This window comes from Numenius arquata, chromosome 10, assembly GCF_964106895.1.
Source record: "Numenius arquata chromosome 10, bNumArq3.hap1.1, whole genome shotgun sequence".
Taxonomy (NCBI): domain Eukaryota; kingdom Metazoa; phylum Chordata; class Aves; order Charadriiformes; family Scolopacidae; genus Numenius; species Numenius arquata.
The window spans coordinates 41,625,438-41,644,937 of NC_133585.1; the positions used below are offsets into that span (position 1 = coordinate 41,625,438).

General features: G+C 39.3%; 1 protein-coding gene across 2 annotated transcripts in view; it reads right to left on the reverse strand.

The window, feature by feature from the left end:
* Positions 1-4,836: 4,836 nt before the first annotated feature.
* The window catches only part of SMIM14 (small integral membrane protein 14), a 42,265-nt gene continuing 27,601 nt past the window's right edge, over positions 4,837-19,500 (reverse strand). The window contains exons 3-5 of one of the 2 annotated variants that reach the window (XM_074154569.1): positions 16,169-16,217; positions 8,630-8,778; positions 4,837-8,037 (exon numbers count right to left, since the gene is read on the reverse strand). In XM_074154569.1, coding sequence (XP_074010670.1) covers positions 8,005-8,037; positions 8,630-8,778; positions 16,169-16,217 — 231 coding nt within the window. In that variant the 3' untranslated portion in view covers positions 4,837-8,004. The remainder of the gene's footprint in view (positions 8,038-8,629; positions 8,779-16,168; positions 16,218-19,500) is intronic. The other variant, XM_074154570.1, reaches the window with a different exon arrangement.

The window sequence follows — 19,500 nt, forward strand, 5'->3', positions numbered from 1 at the left end:
TTTCCAGGTACATTCCTATGTGTGTTATTTTTGAATGAAAATTGAGAGAGCTGGGGTTCCATCCATCCAGAATTTTACATTTTAAAGATTACCGTTTGCATAATAATTTACCTGTAAGTAATCGATACGTCCGAGAACACTGCTCACTTACACATCCTGCTAGGAGATTATCTTTTCAGACCCTGATATTGAACAGCTTGAACTGTAATTTGTGGAAGCATCCATGTCCAAGAAAGGTGATTGTCATAATTCATACACACCTGCTCGAGGAGAACAGGCATTTTTAGAGATAGTTGTAAATTGTAGGCTACAGATACACATAGGACAGGGTTAATCATCTGGTCAATAGCCTAGTCCCAGATATATAAAATCTAAACACACTCAAGTTTTGACAATACATTTCCTTAGGTACCTAAAGGCACATCTTCTGCCTCAGTCTAATCTGCCCTGAGAATTTCAGTTGCTTGCCTCGTATCTGAACTTGATCTGATGCTGAAAATGAGCAATCCCTTTGCTATACACTCTCATAGACCTGACCTTAATGTGAAAAGTCTAATGCCAGCAGGATCAAGCAGCATGCAGCCAAAGATTTAAGACTGCTTCATTCAAAAGCCTTGGGCAAGGAAAGTTGTAATGTCTTTTTAATGTAACAGCTCAATGGCTAGAGCACGTACCAGCGTGAGATTGCACCCTGTGTTCTCCTCTCTGTGTGTGGGAAACAGGGGAGAGGGCTCAAGGCGTTTTCTCCACCTTTCCAGAAACCACCGAGCGAAGGGCGATCCGAATGCCGAAGGTGGGTGGATGGGACACTCTTCACACCTCGTGTATGAGCTGTTACATTATGCAAAAGAGAAAATGTGATTTATGAAGGATTTGGGGGGTAGGGGGAAGGGAAGAGAAGAAAGGGCAGGTGAGTGCATGGTAGCATAATCTCTTGGCTGGCACCCTGATGTTGGAGGTGAGAGGACAAGCCAGCATGAAAGAAGTTTTTTTTATCATATCTGTGGAGTGTTTAATATCAGACTAATTCCCCACAAGATTTGGCTGATCATTAACTAAAGGCAGCTGTGTTTGTGTAATCAGTTTGTGACACTGACATCTGACACAGATTTAACAACCACCACTGCCTATCTAGCCTTTCTTTAACTTTTGACACAGCACAACCAGGAGGCAATCCCATGCATAACGGGGAAATCTGAGCTACTCGGCAACACTCCCAGGCTGAGGCACAAAAATGCCCAGAAGACTGGCCTGCAGACCAGTTGGATCAGTATTTGAATCCGTGCTTTGTATTTTACAAGGCTAAGAGGAAGGAAGGAGACGCAGCTAAAGAGATTATGCAGGGATGTGTGGGACTGGGCATGCGTGTTCCTCTGGAAAAGGCTCCAACAGCTGCACAAAGCAAGCCACACACCAGTTTTGGACACGGGCAGCTGAGTGCCTGAGCTCCTACGTGTGCTCAGAGCCAACCATAACAGTTAACTGCACAGAGCCACAGTTACGAGTTGTTACGAGAGACATTTTCTGCCTGGCACATCCCTTCTTATGCCTTCTCCTCACCTCCACCTCTCACCAGAACTTGGACTTTGCTGTTTCATCTGACAGTTTGCCCAGACAGTTTATGATTAATCCAATATGATATTTTTGTTAGCGGCAACCAGCACACCAAACCGCAATTATTGGTAAAATCTGTTTCAAAAACGCAGTGAGTTTCTGGTCAGAGTCAACAGGCCTGTTTGTGTAGAGCCCACAACGTCTAGGCAATAATTTCAGCTGAACTCGTGAACAATATCGCAATATAAATAAAAACCAAAAGCCATGCAGGATTAAAGCAACGTTTAAAAATCAGAGGAAGGCCACCCTGAAAACTCTGATGAGAATTTCCTCTCAAACCTTCTTCTTTTAGTTCCTCCACAACAATGTTTTGTTTTCCAGTATATGACCTTCCTCTAATTAGATTATTTAAATCTCTTAGTATACACAGAAATTATTCACACTTCCTCCCAGGCATAATTACATTTGACGGCCTTATCTATTGTTTAGTAAATACCTCTTTTTTTCTTTTTTCCCTTTTTTTTTTCAAATTTTTTTCTCCTCTCTCTTCTGATGTGCTGGAAACCACACACATTACACCAGACATCAAAGCTGTTCCTTCAGCAGCAGTGCTGTGGGCAGCTGCATCGCTTTGCTGAACATGGAGCACACTAAATCTCCCGCCAGGAGAGCTGTTTCACGTGTAACAGCCATTCTAATAAAACTATAAGGAAGCCTTAAATGCCAAAACCGATGCAATGGAAGTAAGAACAGCCAGATAAGTCACTGCTTGTCATCACATCCCCCTTGGAGAGAAATCATCTTGTAGCATGACTTGTTTGAAGGGTTTTACTCCGCTGAGTTGTCCCATTGCCTTAACAGTTGTTCATTTAAAATAAGGTGAAGACTTGATCCGCTGTTACAGTGTAGCTAAAAGCAAATTTGGCTTAATCTCTTCCCCCCACATACCGAGGCCCGAAAGAAGCATACACCCAGAGGGGGTGTCAGAAACAAGACACATTTGTGATTCAAATTGCCAGCTAATATTTGATGAAGTGGGAAAAATGATTATTTGGATTTTCTATTTCATCTATATGAAACTGTGAATGGAAAACAAGGCTGCATGAAATCCCTAGGAGAGCTGAAGAAACCAGATTTTTACTCACCATCACCAAAGCAACAACAAAGCAGATTTCGATGTGTGACATGCAGTGCTTGGTGTAGTGTCCAGCCCTGCGGGGTCTTCTGCGGATCATTTTCTTCCCAATCATACTCAGTTTATCATTTATCATTTAATCTACAAGTTCTGCTCTAAACTGGGCTCCTACATCTTTTCTAAAATTTACTTTTTATATCAAAGCAGTGACTCTGACCTTTAGAATGTTGTACAATGGTGGGGGGTTTTTTGTTGGTCTGCTTAAGAAACATATTTTCTTGGCTCTGTTACATTCTAAGAGTATTTTTTTGCATCAGAAGATAATAACCTTCAAGAATTTTAAAACAGGTGTAAGTCTGAAAACTACTCTTTCATCATTTATAGCTTGGAGGATGTAATAAAACCCATAAATGCAAGACTTCTTTCTTTTAAAGCTTGCTGCTTATAATCTTTGACTAGAAATTACTACTGTATTTTCAATTAACATTGTATAAAATGTTTTATATCACTTTCCATGCAAGCAAGAGGAGTGAAACCTTTAAAAAGCTGGCTATATATATAGTAAATTAATATTTATTGTCATGTATTGAAATATATTTCTTTCAGACACCCTCTTTGACCAACACTCTTACCTGCGGATGTTAAAAAGGTAGTGTGGAAGTCAGATTCTTCTAGTTATTGTATTTAAATACAATGTGCCTGCTATGGGAGTAGGCAATAATTTTGATACAAGTTCAAGTAATGTAGGTTCAGTCATTCTTCTTGTATGAAAAGAGACAGATCTTCAGCTGACGTCCACTGTAACCCCCTGGAAGCCAATGGAGCTCTGCTGGTTTAGATATGAGGATGGGGTTCACTGTGGGAGAGTCCACTTCTTCCCCCACCCCAAGGCCCACGTCTTTGCAGTGAATTGCACCATAGGCTGTTGGCTGGTACCGAACAGGTAAGAGTAGAAGGAGAAAAGAATGTACGTTGTCCATTTTCGCAGAGAACCCTCTTCATGTTCCTGGAATGTTTTGCTGCAGTGATTTGATGTATTCCTCCCGAACATCCTAGATAGGATACAGCTTTTTTTCAGGCTTTGGGGCATAGTAATCTTCTCCACTTACCTGCTGGTCTTGAACAGCCAGGCCTCATGCAGGTCCATGCAACACAGTTAATTTAAATTTGTAGTAATTTCCTTTCTGCATCACTTTTCATAATAGGTGTGTGCATCCTTAGTGAACATTTTAAAAGTGTACTTTTAAGTAAAGTTTAGCTTAGTTTTAGGGGTTATTTATAACTTCACGTTTGAGTAAAAGGGTAAACCTTGATGAGCAGACATTAATGATCTCTGATTAAGATCATACAGTTTCTAAATTGACTCAAATGCCAAAAGCATTTGTTATTAAATTAGTATTTTATTATTATTACTACTACTACTAAAAATAAATTCAGATTTTACTTCTGATTCTCTGATATCTATTAGCACTATCTCTGGATAGCTGTATATTATTCTAAACCCTAATGTTTCCCTGGTATTTTCCCTTTCTTCCTTGGGTTAACACAGGAATCCCTAACGTGGGATCTCAGCTGCTGCTGAAGCAGTGCTCAGCATTTCATGCTCTGCTGCCGGAGGAAGAGGAGTGCTGCACCCCATGGGAACAGTGAGGAAGCAGCAGGTCTCTACTACTTCTACATGCTGCCTTGGGTCCGCTGGAGTGTCTTCCTTCCTCAGAGCAGCTCTGGGTCCACAACTGCCAAGGACTGGGACTAGAAAACAGACTACAAATCCCAAAGTAGTAGGATTTGATCTAAAATGAAGTAATGTAATTGGCATACTTGGCCTCTGGCATTACTTTTCTTACTGTAGTATTTCTGACTTCCAAGGTTGCACAATCACTTTGAAGAGCAAAAGGCAGAGACATCTGTGTTGGTCATCAAAGTGTCTTAAACCTTGGAAGATGATTATAATTCATTCTGACTTGCCCGAGATACAGCAGACAAATGTCCATTTAAAAAGTTAGAATTTATGTTTTAAAATTTATACAAATGACATGCTATTTTTACTGATACTTACTTTTAGATGATTTCAAATTACCTTAGAAATTGATGGGTTGGTGCAGTCCTATACAGAGACTATACATAAAGACTAAGAGACAAAGACAAAAGGTTACTAATGATTGCTATTTATTTTGTTAAGTCAATAAAAAGTGCATAGTACAAGCCCTTTATCCCAATCCAAGTACTCAGTAAAAGATTACTAGGAAACCGCAAATGGCACAGATGATTTTTTGTTTGGCGTAATTCAGACATTTTAAACCACCGATTTACATTAGGTACATCACATCATCACTCTTCCTTTTTCAATCATGAACATTACAAGGCTAAGTGATCTGCAGACAATACATGAATACATATGATTTCTCATTTCAGAGTATAATAATTGTGTTAAGCAGACTCTAAAAATACTATTGTTTTAACAAAGTTCTAAGCTAAGGTATAATTGTAAACTTCCCTCCACATTTCCCAAGTTGCCACAACTTGCATCTCTTTCTAACCAAGCTTAAAACTCTCATTACAGAATTAATCATATCCTGAAGCTTCACATACCACTAATCTCTTCCACATTTCTTCTCAAAATTTATCATAAACTTCTGTAACCATGACATAATTATTAATTATTTCATCATAAACAACATCACTAAAGGCCAGATTTCTGCCACCCTTACTAAAGCTGCTACTAGTACATTATCTCAGAGTAGTCCCACCAACTTCAGTGCAACTACTTGATGAGTAAGGCACTATTTAACACGAATAAGAGTGGCAAAATACAGTCCTAGAATTAGTTACTTTTGTTTTAATTAAGAGTGGTGATCTGAAGGTTGTATCTTGGAGAGAGTATCTGAATTTAAAAGGCATACATTTTGACATGGGATAGTGGCCTGGCTCTTTAGTAAAACATTTTACAATAAAATATTTCCAATGTTTTTTCTTTTACATAGAAAATTTAAAATAGCAATTTACATGAGGAAAGCATACACGTATAAAATCACTGGGACAATTACTTAGAGGAATTTCAAGCAAAGACAGTTCATTTAAATGTAAAACACAACATTACTCTGAATGAAAAGTTCATTTGCCAAGACTGTTAGAGCTGGGTGCACACGGTGAGTTTTAAAATACACAGATATTTAAGTAAAGCGAGACTGATCCTCACAAGTGAGGAGCATCTGCTGTACATCTCACCATCTTCCAGTAGGATGAGGAGTGGAGCTCTGGCTGAAATGAAGCCTCTCTCTGTTGGCTTTTAAATTGACTGGAAGCCTGTTTTATGTATCCCATAGTGAAGAAGTCTGGCCAAAATTTCTTGGAGAAAAGGTCATTGTAGGAGATTATATATATTTTTTCTTTCATGTTGGTTCGACAAAATGATGCTGTATTACTTGTTCTGTTCAAAACAGTATCCCAAACATAAATGTACACAGAAGGCAAAAAGCAAGCACAGTCAGATTGCTCATCCCAGTGACATCTTTACACAGTGTTTGTGGCCTGTACACCTTTAGACATAATAGGACAAATTCTCTCAGCTTCTCTGCTGCAGCTCCATCGCTTTACATGGCACTGCAGTGATGTCACTGAGAGCACCTGGCCCAATCTTCTTTTTTTTTTTAAATTTTTTATTTTTTACACATGCTCCTATGCCTGGGAGCACACTATTCCACAGAAATTCAAAGGGCAGTTACATCAAATTACAGAAGCCTTTCTTCAGGTCTATGCTGTACCTTTACGAGGAGGCTTAGCTGGCCCACCATTTACCCTGAGGAGGAAAACCCTGCGTCTGTCAACTATGGGATTTGATGTGAAATTTTTGTTAGAGCCTGTTAATACAAACCTTTATGCATCTTAACAGCTAATCCCTTCAGCTCGGTAACTCAAGTCCTCACGGAATAAAGGTTTGTAGAGTAAGGCTTTGAATTCCCATATGTCTGTTCTATTGACCTTTACGGAAAGAAGCTTCATGTTGGTAACATAAAAATGTTCTTTACATTATTCTCATCAATTTTTCAAATTGATCAAGAAAAATATACAGTGTCACTTTTCTGTACATCTTTAAAATGTTCTTAAATTAATGTACATAAAAAAGTCATTCCCATTTGCTACAATGGGAGATGTGCACAGGTATGTGCACAGCCACACATACACACATAAACACACCGCACATACACACAAATATTAGAGGGAAAAGACATGCCATATGTAGTCACCTGCAAGTTTGTTATTCTACAATTACAACCAGTAGATAAGGATGAAATGTTAAGAATTGCTGATAACATACAGGTGAAAAAACCTGAATATCCAGATTATGTTGTATACCAAAAGCTGGTAACCTCAGTAACTTCTTGGTATGATTTCACCCTGTCCAATATACATTGCACCATGGCTAAAAACTTAATACCAATTCTTAAAAGACTCTACCAGGACAGAAAATTCTACCAAGTTCTTCTCACTAAATTTCTCTTTTCATAGAAGTCTGTAAGTAAACAAATCTGGTTTTGGAATACATTTTTTGGACAACATATCAAATAAGATCCATAATTTATTATTGAATGAAATTAAATGAATTTCTTTTTTGGTGGTGTAATCTCTTGTGTAAAGTTCCCAATATAAATTTCAAAGCTTTGACAGTGGCAATTATCACATTCACTTCTTTGCACACGCACACACACACACACATAGTATAATTCTAGTGGACAATCCGTGCTTTTGCCAACAACCCTGAAAACTATGTCAGTGGTCCAAAGACCAGACTAAAAGCTGCTCTGAACCCAGGGCAAATATAAAATAATTTCAATTTTTCACCACATAACTAAGCTAATAGTTGCAACCATAATATAACTCTCAAAAGCATACCGGAGAAAAAATACGGATTAATCTGAAGAAAGGTCAGTAACCTTCCATTATTATAGATGCACAGGGATTTTCTTTTTCTTTCAATGCGTATCAAAAATCACTGCAAAGAAATTAAGATCATTGTAACAGAAAGAGACTGAGTGGAATGTCCACAGTAACAGTAACAATCAAAAAACCCCTGCAACGCCTCATCATTATTGAAATTACAATCTACTAGGAATTGTAATAACATACAAAGCAAAAATTTACTTAAAATTGAAGTCGCTAAAAGCAGTTCATGAAGATAACTGCTGGATGATAATTCTGCTCTATATAAATGAGAAAAGAAAACAGTATTGAATGGAGTTTAGGAGTAATCTGGTCACTTCGTTCATTTGGTCGTGCAAGGTCTTAGCTGCGGAACTTTTCCAATACTGAACGCTCTAGTCCACTGGTGGGGCTGGTGGTTCTTGTCCCTAAGGGGAAGGAAGGAGGAAAAGAAAAAACCAAACCACCACGTAGAGGATTAGAAACAGTGCTTCACGTAAGAGGATTTAGCAATTAAAGAAGAACTCCGAAGAGTTATATTGTGCTTTCTTTTAAAATCTTTCAGTATCTCTTTCAGTATTCAGAGTACATGAGCATCAAAGAACAGTACTGTTTCCTGCATCGATAGGGATTTTTCCACGATCCCACATCTAGGACAAAGATCACCTTCCTAGTTTCATGCTGTAATTTTGTCTACTGACTTTTCTCTAAAAGCTGTGATTTTCCCCTTGTACATAAGAAGGCAGGAGGCAGTTCCAGCCAGGGGCAGCCGGTGTCCAGAGGACATTATGACCCATACTCAGTCACCCATAGTGATTCCATCCCACGGCAGGCCTCACAGTCGGCCTTCGCGATTCTACTCGCACTTTGGTTTTACTCATTTGTGTTGTTAATGGAGTTCCGAGAAAATACAGGGAAAAAATGTAACGGAAAAAATGACTGTAAGATAGTCTGTATTAAACCCAAATACATATAAGCTATTGTAGAGTCTCCCTGCTGGGCACTTTAAGAGGCACTTACGTTATGTGGGCTGGTTGGCTTTCCGGCTGTGTTGGATCCTCTCAGATTACTGGGTCTCAGTAAGAACAAGACAAGTGCAATCACCACCCAGGCCATCATTATCATGGCAAAGCTGATGCCACTGTCACCGGAGGAATTTGGTCCTGGCACTACAAACAAGGAAAACTCAAGTTATAACACAGAGCTCTTTCCCCAAGATGAAAACAAAAATGCAACGTAAGTCTCAGAAAAAAACCTGACATATTTTTCAGTTGAGTTTTCCGATTAGTCTTTCCTTTTGGCTTTGAGATAAGTAATTCTTAGTTAATATTACACTGTTTTTTATCACATTTCTTATCCCTTTAAAAGATAATCTATTTCACAAGATTTCACTGGAATTCTCAGAATTACAAATATTTCTTAGTTCATATTAACTTCTAATAAACTAGAAATGATAAACACATGCTTTGTATTTAACAAATCAAACTTGATTTTTAAGAAATCAAATTTGATGCAAAATACATTTATATGGGAAAAAAACCCCCATCTGTATGTTGGTGTTTGGTTTTTGCCTCAAACAAACAAAAGAATAAGACTAAAGACATGAAAGCTTAGACTCCATCGTTAGGCCCTGCACAGAGAACATGCTAATTCTAGTAAGAAGGGAGCAAACTAATGGTTATAACTTTGTTGTCTACTGTAAGTTACTTATTGAGAGTTTGTGTGAACAAGTGTCAGTGTCAATATGCCAGATCTCCATGACTGATCAGCCAGGTCATTTGGTACTTCTGAATCAGGAAAAACTTATCTGTCAGGAGGGGAAAAAATGCTGACGAGATACATGAAAAAGTGAAGCCCAGGAATACAATATAAAATTTTTACACATGGCTGAGACATCAAAGCAGAGAAATAAAATTGAGAAAATCCCCTCAGACTGGAGACGGCTGGTTAGTCTTTTTGGATCAAGAAACTCTTGTGAATACCTGCATATTTGAAAACAAAAACTTTTATCCCCTGAAACATAATTTCAAATAATCAAATTGTAACTAATGTTGTCAGTGGAAGTGTAAACAAATGTATAGTTAATTACCTATGGTACTCACACGGCTCTTCAATTAATACAGAGCAATTAATACAAAGCCATAATGAATAACCTTCAGAAAGAGAAGAGCTATTCTGTTTTATTACTCAAGTTGACAACTTTAACACTCAGGGAAATTCCAGAGAGACACCCGTATCCATCGGATTTTTCAGTTAACTCATTCGGATCATCTCATTATTCAGTCAAGTCTGGGTTCAGTACGAGTTGGAAGTTGTTCTTATTTAACATTTGCTGGATACCCAGTGAACTGCTGGAGTCAGTTATTCCCTTGAAGGTTAATGCTGATAGCAAAGACCCATCCTCATCACTGTCACACTGGGGTAGCATTTTTAACAGAGGCTCTTCTGTGATTCCGTGAAGCGGTTTCTTCACGACGCAGCTCAGGCACAGCAGAGGGGCACTGCGGGGAAGCTCACAGCTATGCCATCCACAACACTGCTCTTCTGTAAATCAGATTTCATAGGTTGGGGCTGTTGGACTGATGTCCTTTACCAACACCACATGCACTCAAAAATGTCAAAGAAGAAAAAACCACGTATTTCAGAAGTTCGTGCTTCTCAAAGCACAAACACCACCATTTACTTTTATAAGCAAATAAAACTACCATACATCTCTTGCCTTCTAAATGTCCAAAATACATGTATTTCAAAACTCCTAAAGTTACTAATGTAGAGAAATTTTATGATTAGAAGTATACACAATTACAAGTGACAATTCTTTTGGAGATCTGAGTGAATAAAGAGTGTTGTACATGAGGAGAAGGTATAGTGCAAAGACAATAAATGAGAATGCTAAAGCCTCTAATTCATTAAACTCTAACATATAATTGATTCAGAAAGCATATGGCATTGTGCAGGTAGGAGTTTAGACCTGTGGTTGTATTGAGGGAAAATATTATTGTTACCAACATAATATATCAATGTTTTAAATCTTGGATGACCTTTATATATGCAATCCAGTAAACCATCTTATAATTTGGCATGAAAAGATCAACTGCTTTATTTTGGGTCTTCCAGACAACATTAATAGCTACCCTGAGACTACCTTCAGCAGCACATAAGACAGCCTTAGGTACCTACTTCGGCACGTATGTTCAGTAGAACATCAAAAATTCAGATCACCTGTTAGGCTGGGTTCCCCATACAAAGCAGAGAAAGGGGGACTAGTCAGGCTGCCTTCTGGAACTCTTGCTGAACCATAGTGCACTCAGGGTCTGTGGTTAAACAAGAGCTGGGGTAAGTAAATGCTGCTAGGTCAGCTCATGCTACAGGTCAAGGAAGGGAGCAGGAAGAACCACAGAGGGAAACCACAGGCGTTCATGCAAGACACATCTATTTCTATCCAGCCTGCACTGTAATACGGTTTGGATGGAACCAAATGTGCTGAAACATGTTTTAAACTAAAGTTAAGCAAGACAACAGCTTGGCCCCATACTACTTACTCAAAGCATGCCAGATACTCAAACAGCCACAACTCTATTTACACTATTCAAGTACCATTAAACCCACATCTCTCACAGCTGACCATGTGTTTTAATAAGGATGTGAGATATTTCAGAATCTGTTACTTTAATCTCTTAACATAAGGACATGAGGATAAGCAAAATCTCACATAGCTGGGGTGAATCACACTTTTCAAAGCTTTGCATCACAAATCAAGAGAACAGGCAAGAAGCTGTTTCAGCTATGGGGAGCAATAATATGTACAAGATGACAATCTCTTGCTACAAAGACCTCCATCACTGAGATCACAAAATAATCAGGTAAAACCAGCTTATGGATAAAGAACAGTTGAGTGAACCTGAAACCAAGCCGGATGGAATTTATGCTGATGGGCAGAAGAAAAAACTTTATTTTTATAAGTTCACAGCTAGAGTGCTTACGTATAATTGATATTTTTGCAAGTGGGCTTTTGATTCCTTAAAGAATTAAGGGCACCTAAGGATGATATTTTTTAGTATTTCCAGATGGCTAAAAGACTGTCCTGTTCTGACCTCACAGATGAATGTCCCTGCCATCCAATTTGATTGATGGATCTGGTTATTAATCTCCAGTGCCTGGGATAGACACCAACTAGTACGGAATGTAGCAGTACATATTCCCTTGTCACTGAGTGACGCGAAACTTACAGTCTCCGACCCACCTTTCCACACAACACCGAATCCAGCCCAAAGTCTTTATTTTCAGAGTACCTGATCCCCTGGGCTCAGCACACCTATATATCCACGTACTTCTGAATTATGCCTGTTCTGCCAGGTTTGAATTAAACCAGTTCTGCTCCTCTGGTTACCTGGAATTTATTTTACATCACGGTTGAATTATCTCCGTGCAGGAGAAAGCTTTATGAGGGGCTGGTCTGGGACTGCAGGATAAAGTCCCATGGGCGCTAATGACTATGGTGAATCCTATCTGTTGCTCCACATGCTACATACAGTTCTTTGGCTTCTTTTTTCCTATAGAAACAGAGACAAGGTCACAGAAACTAGTCTCCTCTCAGAGAGAAATGGGAAGGGAAAAAAAATAACCCTCTGTGATAGATGTTTGCCACCTCATTTAATGTTCTACTTGAAGGCAGTCAAAGCTACCAAAATCATGAGTTTGGTAAAAATAATTTCTAAAGAGTAAAGGTCAACCACCTCCTGATTGTGCAACTGAAATCTCAAGAACAAAATATTAAAATGAATAAACGCCCTTGTTAAATACTCCTCACATAAACTTAGTTCTCCTCTTAAAGTGCTATTTTGCATTCAGAGTGAGGTTGCACTCTAAAGAAAAAGAGGAAAGATTGCATTTCTTTGACTGTAAAATTATATTCCATGTGGTGCTTTTTGTCTGCCCTCTCATGGTAGAAATATCTCTTTTGAATCTTCAGCTTTTTACTGTTTAACATCTGCATGTGGGAAGGCAGAAGCATGCTCTCTGCCTTGTGCCTTCTTCTTTTCACGGTGTTTTTAGCCTTGCCTGTTCTCTGAAAGAAAGGCAGGAAACCATATTATGATGGGAGGTATCTTACAGATGAATCATCAAAGAAGACAAAGAGCCTGTGGGACCTTTAGCAGATAATCCCTGCAAACTGACACTCTCAAAGGCAAGGATTAGAAAACCGAAGAAAGCCAAAAAGGACTTGAGCGGAGGAAGGGAGAAAGGAATTACCAGAAAAGGGAGGGAAGAGTTGGCAGACATTTCACACCATTAGGTTATGCTGCTGTGACTCCCCTAGATGAGTACAACTCCAGATGAATCACAGATACGCATTGACTTTAAAATGCATAAAAATTTGGAAGCAGAGTAGACAGCATTTGAGACAGTCATCTCTGACCATATTACAAAATAGTAGAGCACCGGGAATAGTGTTGAAAATATGAGTGTGGTAAATCCAGGTCACAACATCTGGGAATTGCTAGAACACAGACAAAAAGCTCAGGCGGTGGCCCGTCATTTCCTTTGACATGGAAGGCTGACTGAAGAGCCATGAGCCATCAGAGCAGCTCAGCACCAGCTGCGGATCCTCCCTGGGCTGGATGAACCGCTGATGTTGCAACTGCAACACACTTCAGAGAAATCTTCCCTGCTCCACTTGCATTAGACAGAACTCAGAAAAGAATTATCGCTCTTATTCCTCATTTCAAGGGAAACTGTAAGATCTTCTGATTTGCTGAGCATAAACAATCGCAACAGAATATTAAATGTGCTGCATATTCAAAACTTGCAGCCTTTTTTTCTCCAAGGCACTCACTGAAATGGAGGGAACAGTCACCAGACTCTGATACATGCTTTACCGTCATAGCAGATATTCTGATGGAGAATCAGCAGAGGAACAGCCATCAAGCAGAGTGCCCAAATGCTCTCTGAAGCGGTGCTCATATCCTCCTGCATGTAGGAGTACAAATCCAAAAGCACTGGTCCTGAATTTGGCAGGAAACTCTCTGCAGGGCAGTCATTACAATATAATGGTGCCAACAACCATAAATAAGAATTTAGAGCTAATAACACAAAAATGCGAATGAGGGAGCCTTGGTGCTACTGCTTTCATCTGGCTCCAACAATCTAAAAAAGATCTGAAATCGAGGGTTGAGAAAACAAAGTGTGCTGAGGAAGAATCAACGCAGGGGTGTTTCTGAGAACCTCCAGCTGGTAGCAACAGCCCAACACATGATGCTGCTGTGACACTGGCTGAACCCAGCCCTGACGCTTCCCAAAACAAAACCACATACATCTCATCAGTTCTTCCACAACCTTGCAACTTAAGAATCTGTGTATGACAACATTCCCAGCTGCGCTTCCAGAAGGAAGACCAAATCCTGGGAATGAGCAAACGGGTGAGAGTGAAACAAGCTTCTTCATGTCAAGGTCCTGAAATAAGGAATCAAAGTCAGCAAGTAACAGGAAATGGAGTTGTGGGACCTAGGGAAGACGAGACCCACCTCAAAAATAAGCTCATCACGGTATAGCTCATCAGAACAGGATGAAGCTATGGACCTAGAGTTGTTTTAATCTGTCTCTGAAAACATCTCCAGAAGCTTCTCCAGGCTCAAATCTGTTTGTTTTTGCCTTTGACTCCTGGGAGTCTTACAGAGCTCATGTTGGCCCAAGCACAGAATCACAGAAGCATCACAAAATAATCTGACAAATAGGCGGTCAGTGTCATTGCATCAGCAGAAAAGTACCTTCGCTGGAACTAAATTTAAGGCAATATAATAACGTAGGAGAGGATTTACTCTATAATTTTTGCTTTGGTTTTTGAAACAAACCACTGGTTTGGAACAATTGCTGCCAAATTGCTTGCATCTGCACAGTTATTGCAAGGATCTCTTTCAGGATGGAAAGCTATTTGCCGCAAACCATTCACATCCCCACTGTACTATAGCTTGATAGCATGAAAGCTGTCCCCACAAGCTTTGTGCCCACACATAACAGAACTTACTCATTTATACAGTCTTTAGCCTAAGAGCTTCATAAATATTGAGGAGCCAAGAGTCCCAAGGCTTGAGTAAGAATGACCTACGATCACTTGGTTTTGACTGCGGACTAAAGCTCAGAAAGTTGCACAGCCTGTCTAATACAGACCATATTCTGCCACCTGTCACCTACCCCTTTCCCTCTCCTACATGCCTGTGATTCTTTTAAAAACCACACAAAGAAGTCTAATGTGTGGGAGACAAAAAAGTCCGCCTTAGGACAGGTGCATTTGGGAGAGGAGGGGTGCTGGAAGTCACAGACACACAGCAGAACTTGGAAAGCCCATAAAGAAAGAGTAAAGCCACCGGCACTGTTATGGCACATGTGTGCCCCACTATTTTTTCAGGGGGTATCTGGGAAAACTCATAGCTTTTTCCTTTCAGCTCAGCATGGCAATGATTCTGGGACCATTTCACACTGGAAGGGCACAGTGCAAGTGTGCTAGATGCTCATCTCTAAACAGGTTTTACTGGGGAGTGAAGAGGGAGGAACATGAGAGTGAATGAAGGCATGCTGTCTCCCCAAAATCCTGGAAACCTTGACTGCACTGCTCCTAGGCCTGTAGAAGACACAGGCACCAGCAGTTCTTGCATCCAGGAACGCTGCTGAGGTGCTCCTTGTTCCCTCCGAGAATTATGGTAGTCCTGATGCAGGCTAATTGTGTGAGTTCATAAGCTCAATCGGTAAAGCAATACAGGAAAAACAGATCCACTTCATTTTTATTTATAAGAATTTGGCAATGTTCCCTCTAGACTATGAAAAGTGTAAACACAGCGCCTCAGGGCAGGCTTACATTACTGCATAACCTCTGCACAGCTACGCTTCCCTGCAGATGCTGGTAACGTTTGACTGTCCTAGTTACATTCACCGTTTGGGAGAGGTTTTTGGATGTATTTCACAGCAAATTTCAAAGAAGTGTACACATCAGTACTCTGCTTCATTAACTACACAGCCGCTGAGTCAAACAGAAATGCAGTCACAGTGTACATCAACTTATCCGTCAGAGCTGGTGCAGAACCTCCTCTCCCTCGTGGTGGAGCAGAGGGTTCACAGGATGTTACGCAGCCCCAGCTGTGAACATGTGCACATGTGGGGGTCTGTGCTGAACACCCAGTCTTCACTGGTTAGTCTGCGATGGCTGTAAGGAGGACAAATAAAGTCCTCTCCAAATTTTCTCCTTAGGGAAAAACTGACATCATCCTATTTGGAGGCTAACGGTAAGATTCAGTAATGTGTGGGGCCCGATCAATGGTCATGCTGGTACCACCAGCCTTCTCACCATCACCGCTTCCATACAATGCTTCCAATGTACAAACAATCATCACAGATTCTCAGGAATTACCTCCCCCACATAGCAATTTCAGTACTGTAGTATTTGAGCCAATGTAATATGTTCCTATAACACTAAATCAACTGCTGCGTTTTAAAGACCAGTCAGACTGTATTTTAATTACTACTGTTTATTTTACTTCCATGCACCTGATCCCAATAATTACTCACATTCCTGAAGGCATTCTGTGTCTGTGCAGTACGACTGGGATTGTCTCAGCTGAAACAGAGGGAAAAAAAAAAGGCATCACACTTAGCAATGAAACTCGGTCAGCTTTTACCAAAATCACGATTTAGTATAACATAGTATAATGAGCACAAGTTCAAGACGATATTACAACTGATCCTTTATGCATCACACTTGGCTTGTGGTGTGTGAGGAATCCCAGGTACGGAGGTAGTTTCTGAATTCTATTTACACAATACCTTTAAATCACGTGACTATAGTGTTATTGCTTCCACACAGGTTTGCAGCTACTGCATGCCTTTTAAAATTCAAGTTAAAAATCTATAGTGATATAGATGTTGTTATATACAGACACGGTCTCCACATGCATTTTGGGATTTATAATGGATAGGTGTTACTATTGTTATCTAGATCAAGTAACATTAAAATACTCTGTGATTACACAGCAATAAATGATCAGACTGTGATAATGGTTATGCACAGAGAAGCGGAATTATAATTTCATATTTAAGCTTAGCACTTAGTATTTTTTCCACCTAGGATCTTTTTTTAAAAGCAGATTTTAATATGTATTTTACTGTTTTTTCTCTTTACTGATGGGTAAAATTTAAAGTGCTTTTAGCAACTGTAACGACCATTTGCATTTACAGACTAGGTAAGCTTGCTAAGTGCAAGAAAAGTCAGCACTGGCTAACCTGCAAATCAGTATAACTATTTTACAGATGACAGAGTCAAAAAAGAAAGACAAATATCACATTCTTTATCAAGCACAGAGAGGTTAAATGGATGGGATTTAATCTGCTGTATTATGGAAATAGATTCTATCCTCTGCTTAGGTAAACTACATGGATCCATAATAAAAGTTTTTAAAAGTACAGAATTGTTAAAAAGCCTTGCTTAGAACTGACATTTGCTTTTTGACAGGTTTCATGTCACAGTAGTGTCACAAATCCCAAGACTTGTCACAACAGGCTAATCTGTTTATTACGGTGTAAACATACAAATGTAAAAGAGAAGAAAAGATGATGTTCCTTATGAAAGAAATATATGAATAATTTCCACAAACCCAATTTCCCCTGGTATTGGCATAACTGATTTGCTGTGTGTAGTCATAATATTATGCAAAGCACATCAAGGAAACAGATGAGCAACTGAAGGAGGAAGACATTTGGAACAGACTAAGCTCCTTCCTTTATCATCATGATTTTCAATGACTGACGCATTTGAGAAATAAAAAAAACGTAACTGGAGATTGAGCACATTCATTCTTTCATTAATATATTAAGATCTGCTATCAAATTTACAGAAGTTCCTTAGGAAGTACCAGGAAGGCTGGATTTAACCTTTCAGCTATTTCTATAGTTAAAAACAGCAGCAGGGGAATTAAAACAAAAGACTTCTTCTTACCTTATTAAAAAATCTATCAAACTATGCATATCTCCTGTCCTTCTTAAATAAAAGTAAAAGCTCGTTTTATTTTCAAACTTTGGAAGATATTCTCAAAGGGAAGGTTTTATGTTAGCAATAGTACCAATTTGGAATATCTGACACCAAGAGATTCTTGAACTGGGAAAACTAGATATCGCTATACCCACATTTTGAAGAGATCAGAAACATAATTATCTTCTGTTTGTATAAGGGCTTAATTCTGGAGGGGGCTTAATTTATAATCTCTACTCTGTAAAACACAGTTTAATGGTATTCTTCAACACAGAATGATGCCCAGAATTAAAATGGGTAATAAGTATATGATCACAAACATCGTACAAGGTCAACAAGCAAATAGTACGTAGTCATCCCTCTGTCCCCAGCCTGGTTGGTTCTCATACAGCACATCCAGTTTGCCCAGGCAGGCAATGCTGCCTTGGGGTGTTCTAGTCACAGTATTAGTTATCTTCCATTCTAAGCGTTACACGCTGTCCAAATGCAACTTTTTTAAACCATACAATTAACATTTCTTTAATAGCCACCTCAAAAAATGGTGCATGTACTTTTTGTTGCCGTTAACATCCTGTTCCTTCACCTGCCTACCAGACAGGCTTCCACTGTTGCTACCACAGAAAACAGATGACAGAGCTCCAGTTTTGACTGACAGGAATATATTAACCACCAGAGAAGTTTGTTTAACAACAGAAAGATATTCTGGCTACAGCTATGCCTTTCTTGAAGAGGGGTCTCAGCGGTGACCATGATCACACCATGCTTTGTCCTTCACTGTCCCCTTGACCATTTCTTCATGAAAAGCCTCCACACTATCTGGAAGTGCCTGTTGATGTAGTAGACTACCTGATTAAGACAAAATAAGTATTAAATGCCTGAGATTTTATGGGCTCAGAGGCTGAACTCAGGTACTTTTATCCTACAAGCATTCTTCATGAATTCTCAAAAGACAGGACAGGCTCGAAGACCTTAGAATGAAAAGTACTGCTAGAAACACCAATGATAGACATATTACAGTAAGCAAGCAGCCTGAAGAAAAAATACCATTAGGAGTTGCTCTACAGATCTCTGCTGAAAAAATGCTCTTATAATTAGATTATATCCTGCCAATAAGGAAAAAAGTCTGTTTATGTATGGAGGAACAATGTATGGAGGAACATTTTCAAAGTACAGAGCCATCTGTACTTTGATAATAAGGCTGTGCTTTCCAGAGGGCTTGGACAACAAATATTCCATTTTTTCTCATGGGGATTTAGAAACAAGGTAGGTTTAGAAACCTCAAAGTGAAGCAGTTGCAAGAGAAAAGTATGAAAACACTGCATTTTTTATAATTTGTATGAAATTCCTCTAAACTGAAAACAACACGTAATCATATAATCATGCAGATTTAAAGATCCCACCTGAAAAAAAACCCAACACCTCACAGTCTCTGCTACATTCATATCCAGCGATACAAATAGTTCTTAGAAACAGTTCTCAGCTATTCCAGGTAATATAAAAATTTCTTATAAAAACTTCTTGTGCCAGAGAAGATTTAGTCAGAACAGGACCCCCCATAGACTCAAATAGGTTTTAAGAAGCCGTAGACCACATGATAAAAAACACACTCAAATATCTTCTGGTGCTCAGTTCACCTCTTGAATACAAGCACATGCAAAATCTCAGTAACCCACAAGCAGAAGCTGTAGGAGGGCTCCGTAAGCCAGGAAGCCGGCAACAAATCTGTTTTTAACAGTTTGGTGACAGTCTGTGTATTGTTCTCTTGGGATGAAACACAGCAGATGACGGAAAACAAGCAGCAGTGAAACCAGGTTTTTCTCAATTAGCTCGGGTGAATGAGTTCCTAACCCTGTAACCCAATACAAATCTGATCCCC